This window comes from Glarea lozoyensis (genome assembly GCF_000409485.1).
Source record: "Glarea lozoyensis ATCC 20868 chromosome Unknown GLAREA2, whole genome shotgun sequence".
Classification (NCBI taxonomy): Eukaryota; Fungi; Ascomycota; class Leotiomycetes; order Helotiales; family Helotiaceae; genus Glarea; species Glarea lozoyensis.
Window position 1 is genome coordinate 2,157,675 of NW_007360994.1, and position 20,374 is coordinate 2,178,048.

At 46.6% G+C, this 20,374-nt stretch overlaps 8 protein-coding genes across 8 annotated transcripts; 5 read left to right on the forward strand and 3 right to left on the reverse strand.

The window, feature by feature from the left end:
• Positions 1-1,617: 1,617 nt before the first annotated feature.
• On the reverse strand, positions 1,618-2,823 carry GLAREA_04035 (uncharacterized protein; the record flags this gene model as incomplete). The annotated part of the gene is made up of 2 exons (XM_008084288.1): positions 1,618-2,198; positions 2,253-2,823. 2 exons carry the CDS (start codon positions 2,821-2,823, stop codon positions 1,618-1,620), a joined length of 1,152 nt encoding a protein of 383 aa, XP_008082479.1.
• A 632-nt stretch (positions 2,824-3,455) lies between these two features.
• On the reverse strand, positions 3,456-4,353 carry GLAREA_04036 (uncharacterized protein; the record flags this gene model as incomplete). Its single annotated transcript, XM_008084289.1, has 2 exons — positions 3,456-3,861; positions 3,917-4,353. 2 exons carry the CDS (start codon positions 4,351-4,353, stop codon positions 3,456-3,458), a joined length of 843 nt encoding a protein of 280 aa, XP_008082480.1.
• A 763-nt stretch (positions 4,354-5,116) lies between these two features.
• Positions 5,117-6,537, forward strand: GLAREA_04037 (uncharacterized protein; the record flags this gene model as incomplete). The annotated part of the gene is made up of 4 exons (XM_008084290.1): positions 5,117-5,381; positions 5,433-5,944; positions 5,992-6,446; positions 6,498-6,537. The coding sequence occupies 4 exons, from the start codon at positions 5,117-5,119 to the stop codon at positions 6,535-6,537; spliced, it is 1,272 nt and encodes a 423-aa protein (XP_008082481.1).
• A 198-nt stretch (positions 6,538-6,735) lies between these two features.
• On the reverse strand, positions 6,736-7,343 carry GLAREA_04038 (RmlC-like cupin; the record flags this gene model as incomplete). Its single annotated transcript, XM_008084291.1, has 2 exons — positions 6,736-6,998; positions 7,067-7,343. 2 exons carry the CDS (start codon positions 7,341-7,343, stop codon positions 6,736-6,738), a joined length of 540 nt encoding a protein of 179 aa, XP_008082482.1.
• Positions 7,344-8,171: 828 nt separating this feature from the next.
• On the forward strand, positions 8,172-10,774 carry GLAREA_04039 (Cullin repeat-like protein; the record flags this gene model as incomplete). Its single annotated transcript, XM_008084292.1, has 6 exons — positions 8,172-8,242; positions 8,315-8,384; positions 8,441-8,457; positions 8,505-8,584; positions 8,633-10,533; positions 10,586-10,774. 6 exons carry the CDS (start codon positions 8,172-8,174, stop codon positions 10,772-10,774), a joined length of 2,328 nt encoding a protein of 775 aa, XP_008082483.1.
• A 1,339-nt stretch (positions 10,775-12,113) lies between these two features.
• Positions 12,114-12,395, forward strand: GLAREA_04040 (uncharacterized protein; the record flags this gene model as incomplete). The annotated part of the gene is made up of 1 exon (XM_008084293.1): positions 12,114-12,395. One exon carries the CDS (start codon positions 12,114-12,116, stop codon positions 12,393-12,395), a length of 282 nt encoding a protein of 93 aa, XP_008082484.1.
• A 985-nt stretch (positions 12,396-13,380) lies between these two features.
• Positions 13,381-14,696, forward strand: GLAREA_04041 (P-loop containing nucleoside triphosphate hydrolase; the record flags this gene model as incomplete). The annotated part of the gene is made up of 6 exons (XM_008084294.1): positions 13,381-13,504; positions 13,554-13,896; positions 13,945-14,073; positions 14,129-14,258; positions 14,307-14,545; positions 14,597-14,696. The coding sequence occupies 6 exons, from the start codon at positions 13,381-13,383 to the stop codon at positions 14,694-14,696; spliced, it is 1,065 nt and encodes a 354-aa protein (XP_008082485.1).
• A 1,749-nt stretch (positions 14,697-16,445) lies between these two features.
• On the forward strand, positions 16,446-19,453 carry GLAREA_04042 (UDP-Glycosyltransferase/glycogen phosphorylase; the record flags this gene model as incomplete). The annotated part of the gene is made up of 6 exons (XM_008084295.1): positions 16,446-16,596; positions 16,722-17,042; positions 17,099-17,364; positions 17,418-17,927; positions 17,976-18,965; positions 19,019-19,453. 6 exons carry the CDS (start codon positions 16,446-16,448, stop codon positions 19,451-19,453), a joined length of 2,673 nt encoding a protein of 890 aa, XP_008082486.1.
• Positions 19,454-20,374: the final 921 nt, after the last annotated feature.

The following is a 20,374-nucleotide window of genomic DNA, read 5'->3' on the forward strand; positions in this document are numbered from 1 at the left end:
TGTGTCTTGCATTTGCAATCTTTCCCATCTAGTTTTTTCAATTCACCATTGCGATCTTGTTTTCCGATTTAACGAAATGTCCAACGCAATTCTAAATTAAGAGACCCGAAAGGCCCATCGGCAATCGCACAAGTGCCTGCAGCCACTTCATTTTTGAGAGGCTTAACTCAGGGCAACCGAAAGCGGCCAAGCAACGCCCGCTCCGAAAGCAGTAGAATACCTGTCAATCTTCAACTCCAAATGCAGATGAATAACTGGAACCGTTGACATTCGGCCCTGATGGTGGGGACGATTTCTGTGTGGGTGTCATTGTGAGCTTAGGTTGTCGCAGGGATGGCTGGGGGAAACAGTCCTAGCGAACAATTATTACGACTGCTTGTTCGTATGGATAAAGTGCTTATCAGTAGATCTTCAGGTTCGCTATTTGTGGTATGAAGATCTTAGTTCTGGGGATACACGTACTCGTGGCGACTTTTGGCCACTTGCGGTATCCTTTTACCAAAGTACTGACGAGTGACAGAAATAATGAGTAAATCGTCATAAAAATGTTCCATCATCAATCTAGATGTCGTCGCATAATGCCTACATAAACGGACAGCTATGATAGAAGATATGCGTTCTAACGATTGGCTCTACCCAAGAAACCCATCAGACTAGCCGTATCTAATTATGCGCAGCGGAATCTCCCTACAATTGCATCGGGTTGAGCTCTGAATGACAACCATAACTTGCACAAACGATAAACCACCAATCTGCTAAGTAGCAGCTGCTTATTAACGTAGAAAGGTCATTTTTGTAATTCAATAGAATTTACCTCTCTTCCAAAGACCGGATAACCATAAACAGCCTCCTCCAAGTCAATTGGTGTATAGAACTGTGTCGCTAACGCTTACTAGAAGCTACACCTCTAATGCCTCGATCGCATACCATCTCATTGTATGTTTGAGTAATGCTGGAAGTTTTGTGCCTGACTGTAGTTTCTATGTTTTTGCTATTCGAGTATTACTCAAACTACCTATTTTCATCTAATCATCCTTTTCACTCCACCCCTATCAGAGGCATCCACCAACGAAGCGCCGCAGAGTTTTTTGCGCATTTTGCATTTCAACTGCAAAATACAGCTTCAACGCCAACCTTTAATAGTATATCATACGATATCATACCAAGTAAAGTTCTCCATACCGCAAGTATCAGCGGAGCAATCTTCCGAAGCCGCCCTCCAACCCCATCTTCCCCAGATCTCACTTGGCGTGACCATAGCTCCAAAGTCCACAACCAAGGCTGCAAGGGTGCACGTACTGTAGAAGTTCCAGCCCTACAGCATCTCCAAGACCAAGACATGGAACGTGTAAACAGTGCTGAGAAATGTGTTTCATATTCTCAAAATAATTACCGCGAGATAGCTAAATCAGCAAAGGAAATATCTACCATCTCTTGAAATACACGTATCGAACCCCCATCACCCATCCCATCCATCATAAATTACCCTTCTTATCTAAATAATACACAAAAACTCCCCCATCCATCCATCCCATTAACTCCCATTCCCATTTTCTTCTATACCCGCTCAAGATATCCTTTTCCCATCGCCCACATAAAATTCGTTTGTCAAATCCTCTAATCATCAATCCCCAACGCCCGCTTCAAAGACTCCAATTCGCGATGTAAATGCTCAATACCGCCCTGCAACCCGCTAATAACCGCGTACACCTGCCGCTGTTTACTCTTCGGCAACGTATCTATGAGCGCGATTCCATCGTCGCCCGTGTCTTCGCGCCGCCCTTGGTCAATGCTCGTGCGGTACGAGGCGTTGCTGTCGCCATTGCCGTAAAGCGCGCTGGGGGACGGCTGGTTTACAGACGACCAGGCGCGATCGGGGAGGGAGCCATTCATGCCATTTGGGAGTCGGGTAGGAGGGGGGATGGGAGGGTTAACGGAGGCCCAGGGGCGCTGGACGTGGTCTTTCATTTGTTGGCGGGCTTGGGATTGGCCGAGTTCTTGTTCCCATTGGGGTCGTTCGCGTTCCCATTCGGGAATCTCGTCTTGTTCTGGTTCCTTTGGCTTTTCTTTTCGGCGGCGCTTGGGGTTGGGGGGTTCGCTAGGGGTTTGGATGGTGGTCTGCGCGGTGGGGAGGTCTTGGTGTGGTGGGAGAGGGACGTTTGCTGGTGTTATTGCTGGAGAGGGTGCGGAAGGTACATCTGTAGAAAATGAAATTAGTGTGAAAAATGATTGGATATGATGAAGCTCCTTACCATCTTTTTCCTTAATGCTGCACCGATTTGGTCTGCCACTCAATTGGCAGCTAGCACATGCGCCTTTAAAGAAACCCTCCAGCGCAACGCACAACTCGAACTTTCCGCGACCATTTGTGCAGCTAACACAGGGAACCGCCTGAACCTCTCCACGCGTCGCAAGCAAGCAACCGAATCGAATTTGTTTCCTTCTCGACTCCCCTCCAGTCTCATTATCCGCGCCAGCTTCGACGCCAGGTCTCCAAGGAAGTGGCCTCTTCTCTGGCATCAATTGTAACCTCTCCTCCATAGTCAACAAGGGCTTCTGTCGCGATCGCGGCGTCCGTTGCGCGGGCTGTACAAGCTGTGGAGTTGCGAACGCATTGTGGTTATAATTCATATCGCCCTCGAGAGGTTCCGGGGATTCGAGATGGTGATGGTGCTGCGAAGGATCCATTTGCGCCAGTAGGTGATTGACGAGTGGCTCGAGTTCTGGCGACATGATTACTGGAGGAGAAAGTCGCGACGGTTCGCACTTGATCGCGATGGTATCGCTTTGATACTGGCCCTCCTCGTCGAGCCCCGGAGGCATCGTTCGTTTGGACGAAAAAGCGGGAGCTTTGACGTTGGGAATGTGAGTTGTTGCTCAGAATAGATGAGAGGTCAAACTTTACCCATGCGATAAGCTTAATTCACGTCCTATCGAAACATATAAGACCCCCTGAAACCTAAACCCTGAAAATCTGCTTGTCTGAACGCGAATGAACTTTCGGGTTGTATTAATTAAGTATTTTGATTGTTTTGGATAGTTTTGGTACATGGCTGGCACTGATGAGAGCAAACATAGTTACCGGGAGTCCATCAGAAGGAAACCAGAGTGAATGGGAAGACCAGTTGGATCAGAGTAATCTTAGTTCCACTGAATTCATTAAAAGTCACAAGTTCTGCCATTCGATTGATGGAGATCTGCAAGACAGAGGGCACAGATTGGCTATTTGTTGCTCTTACAAATTCAAGTTAAGGTATAGTATAGCCCGCAGATTCCTTAACTGGAATTGAAATACACAAGTAGGTAGGTACTTTCTGGGGAATGCACAGTAATCATTCAATCGTTTTCGCTCTCTCCTGTACTTATTCATACATAAGTGGAGTCTAGTATATGTACAACCCATTCCGCTCGCTTGACAACCAAGGAGTATAATTTATACACATTACAGAAAGATTCTATTCCATCTTGTCACCCGACGCCGACTTTTTCCTCTCTTCTAGTTCTTTCTTTTCTTCTCGCTGCTCCTTTTCCAATTGTAATTCTTTCTCCACTTGCCAAATAGCTCTATCAAGCTCGATTTCTAGCTCAGGTACGCCTAATTCGGTAGCAATTGGCTTGCAAATTGACTTGTGCAGTATCATTTGTTCTGTAGCGTCTGTACTCGGTGCTTGAGCTGATGGGGGCGCAACATCATTTTGGAATGGTTGTTTCCCATTCGAATATAGTTGGTCGAGGATCGTAGATGGTTTTGGCGCAACGAGTTGTTTGTCAACCAGGAATTCAACATGTTTCGAACCGGCCAGCGCTTTGTAGTTGGAATATGCTCTGTAGCAGAGGTAAAAGAATGGCAAATTAGGGATGCTAATCGCGATCGTTAGAAGCGTACACATTACCCTGCCTGCCAGAGGTGACTTACATAGGAATCAACGCAACCGGCGCAGATATGGGCATACCAATGAAGCTACCTATCAACCATTTCCGATGTAATGACTGTCTCTCAGTGCCCAACTTCTTCAAAACATCCAAAACGTTGCTCTCCGGTATCAGGCTGGCTGGGAAAATGACTTCGACCTTATCTTTCCCTGATTCTTCGGCTGCTTCCTTGCGCGTGGACAGGGCAGGAATCGATTTTAAGCCCCATTCCTCATAAGGGATGCGCTTCAAGGCCTGGTTACCATAATCCACTACCTTCTTCTGCCATCCCTTTTCCTTTTGCTCCCATCCTGCCCATATATTGGCAGCCTTTGCTGTGCCTTTGTCCAACCAGCTGCTCGACTCAGCGTTTGCGACGTCTAATCGTTTGCAGTAGAGGAGGGTGCGCCGTGTCGAGATTGGGAGGAGGAAAAGACGCATTGTGATTGACAACCGCTTCAGTCGGTGTCCTTAGAACGGAGTTTGATTCAATTCATTGCCGTGCAAAAAAGAATGAGCTGCTAGAGTCGCAGGTTGAAGCTACTGACCCCTTATGCGAATGTTGGTTTGAAGCGAGGAACATTTCCATGCGCAACGCGGCCATGATGACGGAGGAGAACACCCTTGTCAAGCTAGAACTTTTTACCAGAGACACGAAATTGTGGCTCAATGTGGCTGTTACCAAATGCGAGCATTTTATTGGAAGTCATTGAAAAACCTGATTCAGACTTATCGATACTCGAAACACAATGAGCATTGTTAGACAAATCGCAATTAATCACAGTGAATACTGTTACTTTGTAGATGAATACGTATTAGAATGACTTATGGGTAGGTGATAATACTGTTAAATGTTGTTCTTTAGTCTCTCTGTCTTGGGTTTACAAGCCTAAGTCAACTTCCCTGCCTTCTGAATATCAATGCAGGTGATCTGCGCTGCTCGCTCGTGGCTGGACTGGGTTTAATCTTGATACCCGCGTCCTCCACAACTTTACCTCACTCTTCCCCATGGTCACCGCACGCCCTCACTGTCGCTCATTCTCTTTCCATTTACTTTAATTCTAATATCTTCTACGAAGATGCGCAGTTGTCTTGGAGTAATCATTGCTACTGACCTACCGCTGTAGCGGATTTGCCGCTCGTTGAGTGTGCTTCGCGCCAACCTCCCTCTGTTTTCCAACCAAGTAGCCTTACGGCGTCATCCATGGCAACTTCAAACATTCCAACAAGCCGGCAGGACCCTGGCCAGGGATCACATCTGGACCCTCACTGTCTTCTTCAGAATGGCCTCCTTTCTTCGCAGAGGAGGCCTTCCGCTTCTTCCTCCTCCAGCGATGCCGCCATGAAACGGATGAGAGAACTCACCAATCGTCCGAAAGCCACCTCCACCGTATCGCGCGATACTCACAGTTCGAATAGCACTCAAACAGAGAACAGGATTGCCCAGAAAGCAGTTCGAACACTTCCGCGTGAGTAGGGAACATTAAATGGAAAGTACATCTTTACTCATGGTTTTTTAGCGTGGATAGCTTCATATGAGGATGGGGATGAGCCATTGATAATCCCAAAACCCACCACCCGACTACTTCCTCAACCCCCAAGAGCCCATAATGCGCAACACAATAACACACCATCCCAGCCCACCAGACGAATATCGCAGGATGGGTTTGTGGACGATTATGAGGAACAATCCACCAGGCTGAACGATAAGCCGGAAACTAGTGGTTTCTTTGGTTCTCGGGAACCAGTCAAAGGCCGCAAATGGGATTTTGCAAGAGATAGCGAGCCGGTCATAATGCAATCGGGTGTATTGCCCACATCTTCTCAATGGCGGACATATGTTAAGTCAACAATGTATGGACCTGGGGCTATGGAAGATGGTAGGATTGTCAGTGAGGAGACTCTCCGGACACAAACACCAGGCTATCAGCAGCCGTGGCGCGGGGATTTGGACGGCGGCAATGACCTTGAAAAGGGTTCTAGCTATCTACATAGTAAGAAGAAGCGGCGTTCCTTATTAAAGCGCTGGCAGGTATGTATATTACCACGGTCTCACCAAAGGTATGCTAATCTTGCTAGAATATCATCCTTCTGCACCCGCTGGTGCCCTTGTTGTTTCGATTGATTGTGATCACAACATCTATAGTCGCATTGGGGCTTTCTAGTTCAGTACATTACCTCTCTGATAAATATCGCTATCCCCAAAACCCCTCTACAACGATGGCTGTAGTCGTGGATGTAGTGGCTATACCATACATTCTCTATATCACGTGGGATGAGTACACAGGAAAGCCTTTAGGTTTACGCTCACCAAAAGCCAAGATCCGCCTGGTACTCCTTGATTTATTCTTTATTATTTTCGAATCTGCAAACCTGGCGCTTGCGTTTGGTGCCTTAACGGATCAAGATGGAAGTTGTCTTGTGGGCAACAACAGCCGGAATCCCGATATCTGCAGGAGAGTCAAGGCTCTGTGTGCAATTCTGATGATTGCTCTGATTGCTTGGAGTTTGACATTTGCGGTCAGCATCTTTAGGTAAGCTTCAATTATTCAAGACTCGTATGATTTCGCTAACAGTTATCACAGACTCGTCGAGCGTGTTGGCGGCAGAGAGGACGTGGATTGAGCACGCCCTTGTCAGTCATACGTTGGATCCTTCCATTTGTTTATTCATACATAGGTGCATCATTTGCAGCGTGGCGTTCTGGATTTAAAATTGCTTCGGTGGACAGAGCCTTTTGGCGATCTAGTGCAGTAACGATTAATGCAATATGTACAAAATTTGGTCATTATTTACTAGGCTTGGAACATAAGCAGCATGACTCTAGTCAAGTGCAGGACCTGAATTACCATATAATGGATCCTTTCCGAACCACGGTAAATCTTTGATCTTTCCCACCTTATCCTCTTCGCCCTTCTTTCCATAGCACATATCCCAGCTTTTCCCTTTTGGATAACTTCCTACCATCTCAAAACCGCTGCCATAATCATCCAGCAAACGATGACCGACCCCTGCTGGGACAACAACTACGTCGCCCGTCTCTACTAAAGCTTCTACCCTTTCTGGATTTGACTCTCCGCCGAAACCTATTCACTATGAGCTTACAATTCGCCAATGTTGCAAACCTTTGTAAGTAGCAGATGTGGTGACTTACATAGAGTAGCCTTTCCAGCAGAAATGCACAACACTTCATGGGTAGTACTATGAAAATGAGTCGTATCGAACATTGAATATCTCCATTGAGGTGTCACAACCCCTACTTCTTGCAGATGAGCTTCTATACCCTTGGCTGAAGTCGAAGGGTGAATGCAAGAATGATATATTAGTAGAGGTTTGTTCTGGATGGAAGTGTTTGGAATGAGATTATGTGCTGGTATTTGGTGACGAGAAACCCGGAGCGACGAAAGTGCTGTGAGATTGAGACGTGCCATATCGAGTCTAGTTTTGAGCATGAAGAGGGCGGAATGAGATTTTTTATTCGTCGTGGTGAGGTAGAAAGGTCAATCACAAGGTCAATCATATACTTCCTACCTCTAGGCCGTAATAGTCCCCGTTTCCATTTCGACGTCATACATAATACATTTCTTACATTTCATTTCCTACTAATAAAAGTTGGATTTACTCAAAATAGGAACTCTGATATAAAAATGTATCAAACAATTTAATCATCTCAAAGCAATTGGGGAAAAAAAATCTCTTCCTCTCCCTCTTCCCTTGAGTCATTCATTCGAATCGTTCACGGGCTATTGTTGCAGGGTGTGGGGTTGTGAATGGATAGTGAAACCAGGCTGGTTAGTGCCTTGATAATGCGGCACGAAAGCTGGCGCCTATGATGAGTTGGAGCCTCGCCGAACTTCTCGACTGCGAACCTCTTTCTACAAAAATCCCATCTACATACACCCTCCTCTCCTTTGCAAGAATTCCCCGCATTGTACCAAAGGAAAAGTTCAGGTCTACCTTCGTTTGCCTTTTCAGCTTTTTTCTGTCCATTGCAGATTCTTTACATTTTCTCCCTCGGTGATCGGTCCACGCCCTTAATCGCGTCCTCTAGATCCCGCAACTCAACAGTTACCAGCCTTGAGGGCCTAGACGCTTGTTAAATACAGTCGAAACAGGACTTCAAACGGGTGCAACATATCGCTTATCGCCATCGATTAGGCACGTCTTGTAGCATCCATCTCGAAATACTCCATAACGCATCTCCGTCTTCCACCCCTCCATACCGCCACCTTCACACTATCCTGGCAACGCCCACCAAGATGTCGGCCAGTACGAGGACCGTCCTTGCTCCCATGCCGGATGCTCCAAATCGTGAAGATCTAGACGCAACGTGAGTTATTTTATTCCGCCAGCCATCTGCTGGAGTGCCTGGCAGATCATCCTCTTGCTTACTCTTTTGCAGATGGAAATACTTAGAAATGGGCGTATCCAAGATCATGACCAATCTGCAAGATGGTATGGACATGAAAACTGTAAGAAAAGCTACCCTGTTCTCACCATTACATCCGCTAATGTTAGTTTCCAATAGTATATGGGGGTTTACACGTAGGTAGCTCATCCTTCCAAAGTTGCGCCATGCTAACCGTTGGCAGAGCGGTCCATAACTTCTGCACATCACAGAAAGCTATCAGCAGCACTCAGGCGGCTCTTATGGGAAGTCAACATCGAGGAGGTATGTTTGCTTGTTATTCACCAGCTGTCTTGGGCTAAAATTGATCAGCACATCTACTCGGGGAGGACCTATACCAGAACCTTATCAAATACCTGACCACCTATCTTACCGAATTGGTCACTGCCTCTAAAACACATGCTGACGAAGCCCTTCTCACCTTTTACATTCGCGAATGGAACCGTTACACAACCGCAGCCAAATACATCAATCATCTCTTCAGATACCTGAACAGACATTGGGTGAAGCGGGAAATGGATGAGGGCAAAAAGAACATTTATGATGTCTATACGCTACATTTGGTACAATGGCGGGTCACTCTGTTTAGCGAAGTCCATGAAAAGGTCATGGACGCGGTGTTGAAGATGGTCGAAAAGCAGCGAAACGGTGAGACGATTGAGCACGGTCAGATTAAGAGCATTGTACTTTCATTTGTCTCTCTTGGTCTGGATGAAGCCGATCCCACCAAATCAACGCTCGATGTTTACCGATACAATTTCGAGAAACCCTTCTTAGCAGCAACGAAATCATTTTACGAAGCCGAGTCGAAACAGTTCGTGGCCGAAAACAGCATCGTTGAGTATATGAAGAAAGCCGCAGTCCGATTAGATGAGGAGGAAGAACGAGTGAACGTGTATCTTCATTCCGACATCCGCTCGCCGTTAATGAAACAGTGCAATGCCTCGCTGATCGCTGACCACATCGGTATTCTACGGGATGAGTTCCAAGTACTGCTCGATAATGATCGGTATGATGACATGGAACGCATGTATAAACTTCTTCAACGCATACCAGAGGGGTTGGAGCCACTACGATCGAAATTCGAGGCGCACGTACGCAAGGCCGGTCTTGCGGCAGTCTCGAAGGTTGCCCTCGATGCCGAAAAGCTTGAGCCAAAGGTGTATATTGATGCTCTGCTTGAAATCCACACCCAATACCAAGGACTGGTAAAGACAGCCTTCGCGGATGAGCCCGAGTTTACTAGATCACTGGATAATGCATGTAGGGAGTTTGTCAACCGCAACCAAATATGCAAGTCTGGGTCCAACAAATCGCCTGAGCTCCTGGCCAAGTATGCAGATGCGGTGCTTCGAAAGGGAACCAATGGCTCTGAGGAGAGCGACCTTGAGAATACTTTGAACCAGATCATGACCATATTCAAGTATATCGAAGATAAGGATGTTTTCCAGAAGTTCTATGCTCGTATGTTAGCCCGACGATTGATTCACACCAGCTCTTCATCAGACGATGCGGAGACGAGCATGATTAGCAAACTGAAGGAGCAATGTGGGTACGAATATACCAACAAGTTGCAACGCATGTTCCAAGACATGCAGATCTCCAAGGATTTGAATACTGGTTACAAAGAGTTCGAGGCTCAGATGTTGGCAGATAGCGGTAGCCATGAGAAGCCAATTGATGCTTCGTACGCCATTCTTGGTACCGGATTCTGGCCTCTCAATGCACCAAACACCGACTTCACTCCGCCTGCAGAAGTCTCCAGAGCTTATGAAAAGTTCCACACATACTACGACCAAAAGCACAGTGGTCGAAAACTTACCTGGCTGTGGCAATTTTGCAAAGGAGAGGTTAAAGCAAACTACTGCAAGAGTCAAAAGACACCCTATACCTTTCAGGTCTCAACATACCAGATGGCTATTCTCATGTTGTTTAACGAAAACGACAAAAACACGTACGATGATATTGTCAAAGCCACTCAGCTACAAGGAGAGGTCTTGGATCCAGCGTTAGCCATTTTCTTAAAGGCCAAAGTTTTCACGATGAGCCCGGAAGGTGATAAGCCTGGCCCAGGAAAGACTTTCAATCTCAATTACGACTTCAAGAACAAGAAGCTCCGGATCAACCTGAACATTGCTGTCAAGTCAGAACAGAAACAGGAGGTTGAGGATACCCATAAAACAATCGAGGAGGACCGCAAGCTGCTCATGCAGGTGAGTAATTGAAATGCCGTTTTAAAATGATCATACTAACAGTACCTTCTAGTCTGCCATTGTCCGTATCATGAAAGCTCGCAAGAAGATGAAGCACACAGTCCTTGTCAGCGAGTGTATCAACCAGATCCGAACACGCTTTGTGCCAAAGGTTCCGGATATCAAGAAATGTATTGATATCTTGTTGGAGAAGGAGTACTTGGAGCGTCTCGATGATGACGAATTAGGATACCTTGCATGATTCTCGTTCAAGATTTATTTCTACAATCAGTCGGTGACTACGACGATGAGAAATCGGATTGGGATAATATGCCTCCTGTTACCAAGTGTCCTGGGGGTTTCCTCCTAATCCATAGCTGCAACCTACGCCAGCATTGATCTCACAGACAATGGACTATACCCTTTTTGATATTCATCACGACATTTATATGCAACGAAGTCACGAGCTGGGAGAGCAAACAGTTTCTCTCTAATGATACTCACGGTTTGGCAAAGGAAGGACGCGCAGGGAAGATTCTACATAAAGCATTGCTTAGGGGTCGGGGGAGTTGATTTTGATATTGTGGATACCTTCTTGCAGTCTCCGCGAGAAATAGAGATTGTGATAACTTTTATAGTGAAGCAAATAAAGTGAGCAAATGTGTATTTGATCAATTTTGGTCGGTCTCTTGTAATTTGATTGGTGTATCTACAGAGTCTATCTTCGGATTGCCACGCACTAAAAGCAACCACTTGTTGAGATGTTAGATTACTATACACGGCTGGTTGAACAGCCTTACTGTTGTATGTGACTTCCTAACGGCATTTCCGAAGATAATTTCTCACTTACCATGCCTTTCAATATCTTCTAGAAGGCGGCCATCATCATCAGTCATACGCAGCCAGTCATTTCGTTCGGCGCCGTCCAAATACTCACTTACGTTTCCCGCTCATACGGAATTGGCGATCGGCTAAGGATCGTCAAATAATCATCACGTTTTCATCCTTCTGTGGCGAAACAAGATACACGCCATTAGACGCGGTTGTTTGTGATGCTTGAACAGGAAGGATTGGGCTTGGTGGTTTCCGGTTTCAGTGGTAGGCTGGCTGGCTGCTGTGTTTTGGGAATGCTCATTTGGGATTGGGGAGATGGGGTATTGGTGGCGGTGGCATTGCTGCCTTGTGTTTTCAGGTAATGCCTTCGGATGTTAGGTGTGTGGATTTAAGGTACGAGCTACCTTTATGTTTAATTTCTCGCCGAGGAAGCCTTGTGGTGCGGAATGTGTAACTCGTGGCTATTCCGTGTGGAGTTGGGATGATGGATGTGCTTCATGCATCATGCTTTGGCTGAGGATGTCACACGCGACGAACCACTGGACCTTCGAACTGAATGTTCTTTTCGTAATTGGTAACGCTCGAAGTGGCGATTATTGAAGTGAAATGAGGAATTGCCAGATTGGGATCTGGTCTGCAGGTTGCCTGCGAGAAGATAGCTGTATTGGTAAAGGGGGAAATCAGGGGCGGTTCTTCTGTTGGTGTTTTCCCACCAGAAAGCCCCTCCGATGGGTCTCTCCGGCGGAATCCCAGAATAGCGGCTCACGATGTACTGCGTGTCGACGTTTGAGAAGACTGCTGGTGGTGGTGCCGATTCGTCTGCGGAAAGGGTTTCACACGCATCTCGAGATGGAGGGAAAGTCTCAGACTCATCAGGTCGCTTTTCGGCTCGCTTCACTTCCACGTGGCGGCAATGCCCTCACCCAATGAAACGGGTCGTGCTCGGTTTACGACCCGAAGCTGTGGTCAAAGGTGTTGTGGTGTGTGGCAGCCCAGGGAAACATGCGCAAAGGAATGGCAGTCCAGACTCCAGAGTGGCAGCGAGTTGAAGGTCGTGCAAAGATGCAGAGCAGACTCGGTTGACACGAGACTCGGCTAAACCTTGGAACCCTTTGAATAGAGGAGACTCTACTGGCGGTCGAAACAAGCGCGACGAGTTTGAGGGCAACTGAACCTCAGAATCGGAAACATTTGTTTGTTGACATTCCGGATCGCAACCATTTGGGGTCTGGCAATTACATACTGCATTAATTGAATTTGAAGTTTTGGCGGCAAACTTTGTCAATTTCGCTTTCTTATTATTATTAGTCTCTTACTCAGGCATCGAAGCGCGATTGCCCGCAGCCCGCACCAGCAGCCCACTCCAGTGGCTACACTGGCCATTACACTACGACTCGACCCCAAGCTGCTCCATTATTTCATAGTCCTGTCGTCTCCGCATAACCGCGGCCAGCCTCCATCCTCACTGCAACCTGCAACCTCCGGCTTTGAAGCTACGACCACCGGCCATACCCATCGACGGCATCCAAAGAGACATTGTCCCTTGCGAATTGCTTTGCTCAAAGCCAGACCTCGAGAATCGCTGTCGCTGTTGCACGTCTACTGCGCGACCGACGCCGCAGCTTCCCCACCGCTATCATCACCACATCATCACTCCAACCGCCTGGCTGGCAACGAGGACGGCCGCCAGGACACCACGAACGACTTCGATCGCGAATCAGTCGGCCATCCTGCGAATGCGCATCGTGCTCTTTGCCAGGTAGACGATAAATAGGGACGACGCGGTCCTTCATTGTGCGGGCAGCTCTGGCACTCGACTCTTTGCGACGGTACATGGCCGAGCCAAGCCTGTTTAAGCCTCGCAGCCTCGACGACAATTCAATATAACTTCGCATTACCACTCCCGCCTCACTGCACACACTTCGCTCTATTTTGCTTTGAATCTACCGGAGGCGATCAGTGGCGACCGCACAAAACAATATATAATCCACATATCGAGGGCGAGGCTGCGCTTGCAGTCCAGGTGCTGGGAAAATGGGAGCTTGTGTGAGCTCCAATCCGGAGGATTCCGAGGGAAAGAAGAGAAGTCAGATGATAGATAAGAGTCTGGAAGAAGACTCCAAGAAGCTTCGGCGAGAATGCAAGATCTTGTTGCTAGGTAGGTGATGTCGGAAGGGCGGTGGAACTCGCAGCTAATATTAATCAAGGCTCCGGAGAGAGTGGCAAGTCCACGATCGTAAAACAGATGAAGATTATCCATCAAAGCGGCTATACGGTAGAAGAGCTGTCGATGTACCGAATGACTATATATAAGAACCTGGTGGATTGTGCGAAGGCTTTAATTGGGGCGATGCGGCAGTTTGATATTGAGCCAGAGGATCCGATAAATGCAGATTACTGTGTCTTTCTAGTCGATTATCAGGTCGTTACAGAGCCACCAACATTGAACCCAGAAGTTGGCGAGGCTGTACAGGCATTGTGGAAAGATCCTAGCATGGTCACTTTGATGGAAAGGCAGAGCGAATTCTACTTGATGGACTCAGCACCATAGTATGTCTACGGAACGAGACTGATAAGGCTGTAGCTAACAGGTGGTAGTTTCTTCGAAGAGGCACACAGGATCACGTCCCCCGATTATATACCTATCGAGGCCGACGTATTAAGAGCGCGAACGAAGACGACGGGTATATACGAGACGAGATTTACTATGGGATCATTGAGCATACAGTGAGTGGTATAATAATTACAATTGGTTTACAACATATACTAAAATATAATGCAGCATGTTCGATGTCGGTGGTCAGAGAAGTGAAAGAAAGAAGTGGATTCATTGCTTTGAAAATGTCACATCGATCATTTTCTGTGTAGCACTCAGCGAGTACGATCAGTGTCTGCTGGAAGAAAGCAATCAGGTATGTCTACGCCTACTCGCTATGCGTATCTAAGCTCACAATTTTTAGAATCGAATGATGGAGAGTTTGGTGCTGTTCGATTCCGTCGTCAATTCGCGATGGTTTATGCGTACAAGTATCATCCTCTTCTTGAACAAAGTCGATTTATTCCGACAAAAACTCGGCCGATCACCGCTGAGTAATTATTTCCCCGATTATTCCGGTGGGAATGACATAAATCGAGCGTCCAAATATTTACTTTGGCGCTTCAATCAAGTCAATCGAGCACATCTAAACCTATACCCTCAGTATGTTACAGCATCAATCCTTCTGATACTCAAACTTACCATGTATTCTAGTTTAACACAAGCCACCGACACATCTAATATCCGACTCGTCTTCGCGGCGGTGAAGGAGACCATTCTACAAAACGCTCTCAAAGACTCTGGGATTCTTTGAGCCCACACAAAATTACATAATTCACGATTTCTCCTTGGATTCTTAGGCCGTAAATACTCTGGGCTTCACGGAACTTGGCGTTGATTTGGGGGAATTGCACATTGAAGCCGGCGTTTGGGAATGGTTGTCTTACCATCAATGGAGACAGTGGGTTGTTCGCTTCAGGTTTTCACGCGGAATGATCTTAGGGGTTTGGTGGTTGGCCGCTGTGTGGCTTTTTGAATATGGGGGCCACCTTATTATCTGCAGGGCGATTTGCGGATGATTCTTCATGCGGATCATGCGATCAGTGTTATTGCACCTGTCTTGACTACGCTACTGCTTTGATTGCGTGGGAGGTCTTATTTCATAAGGTTGTTCAGAGCCGAATCGGCTTCGTATCGAGTGGATGGGATACTGTCATCTGCGTAGCGCTGAAATGTTGTAGGAGGCGGAAAAAGTGAGGATGGGAATTCATCGAGCCGCGATGGCTCTGAGCTAGAATTGTAGAGGATGTAACGGAAGTCAAGGAAGAGAGTTGCAGCTGAAGGTCGAGAATAGACGTTATCCTACTGAAAATCCGTCGAGAATAGGATCGTGTGGATTTGAACGAGCGCCTCCAGTCTTGTACGGAGAACATTATTGTTGTTGATCTATCATGTTCCTATTAGTAGAAGAGGTTCACCCAGCGCTATACAGTGGCAATAAAAAGTTTAATATGTGCTTGAAGATATTTCATGTGGTGCTGTGATACGGATTGGGATAATGATAGCATGTGCTGCAGCGACTCGGTTATTGACGGCCATGGACGCCAAGTCTGGATGTGTATCTTCAAACGGCATGACCTCCCCATGCTTGTTATATTGACGTAGATAGAGATATTAATGGATGTAATATTCTTGGATAGTATGTGATTTATTCTTGTCTCCTACCAGCCCTATAAATCTATCCTGTTATCCCATATAACTCTATTCTAATTCCCTTTGTCGGCGTTTATGTAGTCATACAAGATCAAAATGGAAAGGCCATTTGATGCCCCATGCTGAATAACAATGGCAGATTCCCGGAGCCGGAAGCCGGGCTTGACAGGGGGAATGTGGGTTAGCGCCCCCACTGTTTATCGGAGTGAGGCAGTATCCTGGTGGGACGGTGAGAGATATTCGTGAGGTCGAGGTGTGATAGCGGGATGTAGGTAGGAGGTACATATGTACATATGATGGCAAGTCGTACGAGTGCCATTGGGAGTGGATAGTGAGGTGAGAGGGGTTTATGATTGGCAGTGTGTTCATGTACTAGATACTTGAGCAAGGAAAGAGCTCTGGAGCTTGCTTGATGACACCACTTCCCCTTGCTTGCCCTTCCTCTATCTGCCTCTATTCTCTCTCCTCCTCTTTCTCTTTTCATTCACAACATTCACCCTCCTCTGCATCAATCAATCGTTTGCCCTCCAGATATCATTCTCCCCTAACATCCGTATCCTCCAGTCTGGAGCAATTAGCTACTGCACCCCGCTAGCTGGCCAGACTCGATAGCTCAGCCCAACAACACGACCCCGCATCCGCAACCCCAACCATCCACTGCCTTGCAACCCACTCCAAGAATACAGTAGCTCCTAGCTCGAGCGAGCGGTTCCTGTCTTGCGCATTCACTCTCACCCGTCCTTTAGACTGAAATCTTGCCTCTAGCGCTGATTCCCTTCCGCACTCACCGAACTGCGTTTGTTTGTTTATCTACAGCTTCATATACCATCAGAGGAATACCGTTGGCAAGATGTCGAACACAGAAACTACCCGCGAACGTCGTCCTTCGACTAGTGCTCCTATCTCGGATTTGCAAGGTCCTGTTGGTCCGGGGTTCTCCAGACCAAAACACAAGCGTACCTTTACTGGTTTTGGTGCTGGTGAGATCAAGAGCGTTGAAGGTATGTCTATATTCTCCTCCCTTCCGTGGCCGTTTGCGGGGTAGCGATTCCTCGCCGTTTCACAGATATGAAGGGTTGAGTAACACGACCAATAAACATTGGCTGATCATTGCCCTTTCCTACAGCTTCCATCCCTGAGCCTCAACGAGAGGCATGGAAGAAGTTCCAAGCACATGGCTTCAGGGACAAGGACGAGTTTGAGAGAGATACCGTTCGTCATGTCGAGACCACACTCGCTCGTAGCATGTTCAATTGCGACGAGACTGCCGCATATGCTGCCACCAGTTTGGCTTTCCGAGACAGATTGATTACACAATGGAATCGAACACAGCAGCGCCAGACGTTCTCTGACACAAAGCGTATATACTATTTGAGTTTGGAGTTTTTGATGGGTAGAGCTCTTGATAATGCTATGTTGAATGTGGGTGCAAAGGCCATTGCCAAAGGTAAGACTTCCACGCCGTTTTCATTTCTTTCGAATGTTGGTTCTAACTTTCCACAGATGGTCTCGCAGATCTTGGTTTCCGCATTGAAGATATCATTGCTCAAGAGCATGATGCTGCGCTCGGGAACGGTGGTCTTGGTCGTCTGGCCGCCTGCTTTTTGGACTCAATGGCTTCCCTGAACTTCCCAGCCTGGGGTTATGGACTAAGATACAGATATGGTATCTTCAAACAAGAGATTGTTGATGGTTACCAAGTCGAGGTTCCAGATTACTGGCTTGACTTTAACCCTTGGGAATTCCCAAGACACGATATTGTCGTTGATGTGCGTATTTACGCTCATTTACTGACTGAGTCGCATGAGCTAACAGATTACAGATTCAATTCTACGGAAATGTGCGAAAGTACCAGAATGACCAGGGCAAGAACGTTGTCACTTGGGAAGGTGGTGAGATTGTTAAAGCTGTCGCATACGATGTGCCAATTCCCGGATTCGACACACCTTCGACCAACAACTTACGTCTCTGGTCGAGTAAAGCCGCAAGTGGAGAGTTCGATTTCCAAAAGTTCAACAGTGGTGATTATGAGAGCTCTGTAGCTGATCAACAACGCGCCGAGACTATCAGTGCTGTTCTGTACCCCAATGATAATCTTGAGCGTGGTAAGGAGCTTAGATTGAAGCAACAATACTTCTGGGTTGCGGCCTCTCTTTACGATATTGTTCGTCGATTCAAGAAATCAAAGCGTGCGTGGAGCGAATTCCCGGAGCAAGTTGCTATTCAACTTAACGACACCCATCCAACACTTGCTATTGTCGAGCTCCAGAGAATTTTGATCGATTTGGAGGGTCTGGAGTGGGACGAGGCATGGAAGATTGTTACCAAGACAGTCAGTGATTTCAATCCTATTTGCTTTGCAGTCTGCTAACAAAAGTAGTTTGGCTACACCAACCATACGGTTCTTCCCGAGGCTCTTGAGAAATGGTCCGTCCCGTTGTTCCAGAATCTCCTCCCAAGACATCTCCAAATCATCTACGAGATCAACTTGTTCTTTTTGCAATTGGTTGAGAAGAAATTCCCCAAGGAGCGAGAGATTCTCGGTCGCGTGTCAATTATTGAGGAATCGCAGCCAAAGATGGTCCGCATGGCATACCTCGCAATTGTCGGTTCTCACAAGGTCAATGGTGTTGCTGAGCTTCATTCGGATTTGATCAAGACCACCATCTTCAAGGACTTCGTCCGTATCTTTGGCCCTGACAAGTTCACTAATGTCACCAATGGTATTACTCCAAGACGTTGGTTGCACCAAGCCAACCCAAGACTTTCTGAGCTTATCGCCAGCAAGACTGGTGGTATCGGCTTCCTGAAGGATTTGACTCTTCTCAACGAGCTTGAGAACTTTGCCGATGACAAGGAGTTCAAGAAGGAGTGGGCCGAAATCAAGTATGCCAACAAAGTCCGACTTGCAAAGCACATTAAGACTACCACTGGAGTTACTGTCAATCCAGCTGCGCTCTTCGACATCCAAGTTAAGCGTATTCACGAATACAAGCGTCAACAAATGAACATCTTCGGTGTCATCCACAGATACTTGACAATTAAGAATATGTCAGCTGAGGAACGCAAGAAGCTCGCACCAAGAGTTTCTATCTTTGGTGGAAAGGCTGCTCCTGGTTATTGGATGGCAAAGACCATTATTCATCTCGTCAACAGCGTCGGTTCCGTTGTCAACAATGATAAAGACGTTGGAGATCTTTTGAAAGTCATTTTCTTGGAGGACTACAATGTTTCCAAGGCTGAGATGATTATTCCTGCTAGTGATATCAGTGAACACATTTCTACTGCTGGTACGGAAGCTAGTGGAACTTCAAACATGAAGTTTGTCCTAAATGGTGGTTTGATCATTGGTACATGTGATGGTGCTAACGTAAGTTTTTGAACATGTTTAAGATGACTGGTACGGATAGCTAACTCATGCAGATTGAAATTACCCGTGAGATTGGCGAGAGCAACATCTTCCTCTTCGGTAACTTGGCCGAGGATGTCGAGGATCTTCGACACGCTCATAACTACGGCGACCACTCTATGGATCCTGATCTCGTCAAGGTCTTTGAAGCCATCAAGTCGAACATGTTCGGCGATGCTGGATCGTTCGGAGCTCTCGTTGGTGCTATTGAGGACCATGGTGATTATTACCTTGTGTCAGACGACTTCCACAGCTACATCCAGACTCAAGAGTTGGTCGATGAAGCATACAAGAATCAGGATGAGTGGATCAGCAAATGTATCCAGAGTGTTGCTCGTATGGGTTTCTTCAGCAGTGATCGTTGCATTAACGAGTATGCTGAGAGTATCTGGAACATTGAGCCTCTTCAACCAGAGTCCAAGAATGGATTGCCAAAGAGTGAGCTGTAAGCATTTGTTAGCGTATAGAACGGCTATTGATGATTCAATGATGGAGCATTAATGGCGTCGTGGAAGGTTATGAGACTTATGAATATTGGGTGATGCCGTGCTGGAAGGGCTAGGTATGAGTCCATGGGTGTGGATTGAGGGAACGGGGTTCTTCATGACAAGTATATAGGTTGATTGATTGAGGGGTTGGGGGAATATGAATATTCTTTTTGCACTGAAATTTTTCGTGACTCTTTTTTAGTGATGTTCAACATGCGTTACATCGGATTTTAGATTAAGATTGGTTTTATAAATCCTTTACACTTGAGCTTGATTGATTAGGCAGTGCGTACAATATTTGCCTCCTTATCAAAAACACTACCTCCGTCTGCTAAGGAAGCAGTTGTGGAAAGTCGATTGTCTTCAATGTCTTGACTTATCGTACTTCAAGAGTGCGACACTCCTGGTGATCGGCCAAACAAAAGGTGGAAACCCCTATCAATTTTGTAAAAACTTCACATCATGTCTCTCTCTTTTCCCTATCCTCTCTTATCTCACGTCATCTGACCTATTGGTTAACATGATCCAGGTGACAGGGTTATAAAAAACGGTGTGTCTCGTCTATCGCACGCGCTTGAGAAATGGGTTACGCGTGTCATGAATGAGAGGGAGATACTAGCAACTAGATAAGGGATTTGGGATGTATGATGAGAAGAAGCTTTACGTGATGAAGTTGATGGAAAATATTGAAATGTTTGGCCGCTTGCTAAATTACTAAGTTACTATGAATTTTCTATTTGGCTTGTACAAAGTTTGTAGATTCAAATCCTATCTTGAGATTCAGAAGGGCGATTTTCGGACTCTGTTTTTATTTGTATACATGTTGGTTTGGTGGATGGATGGTTCGTTTCCTTCCTGGCTGAATTAAAGCGGTACTGAATT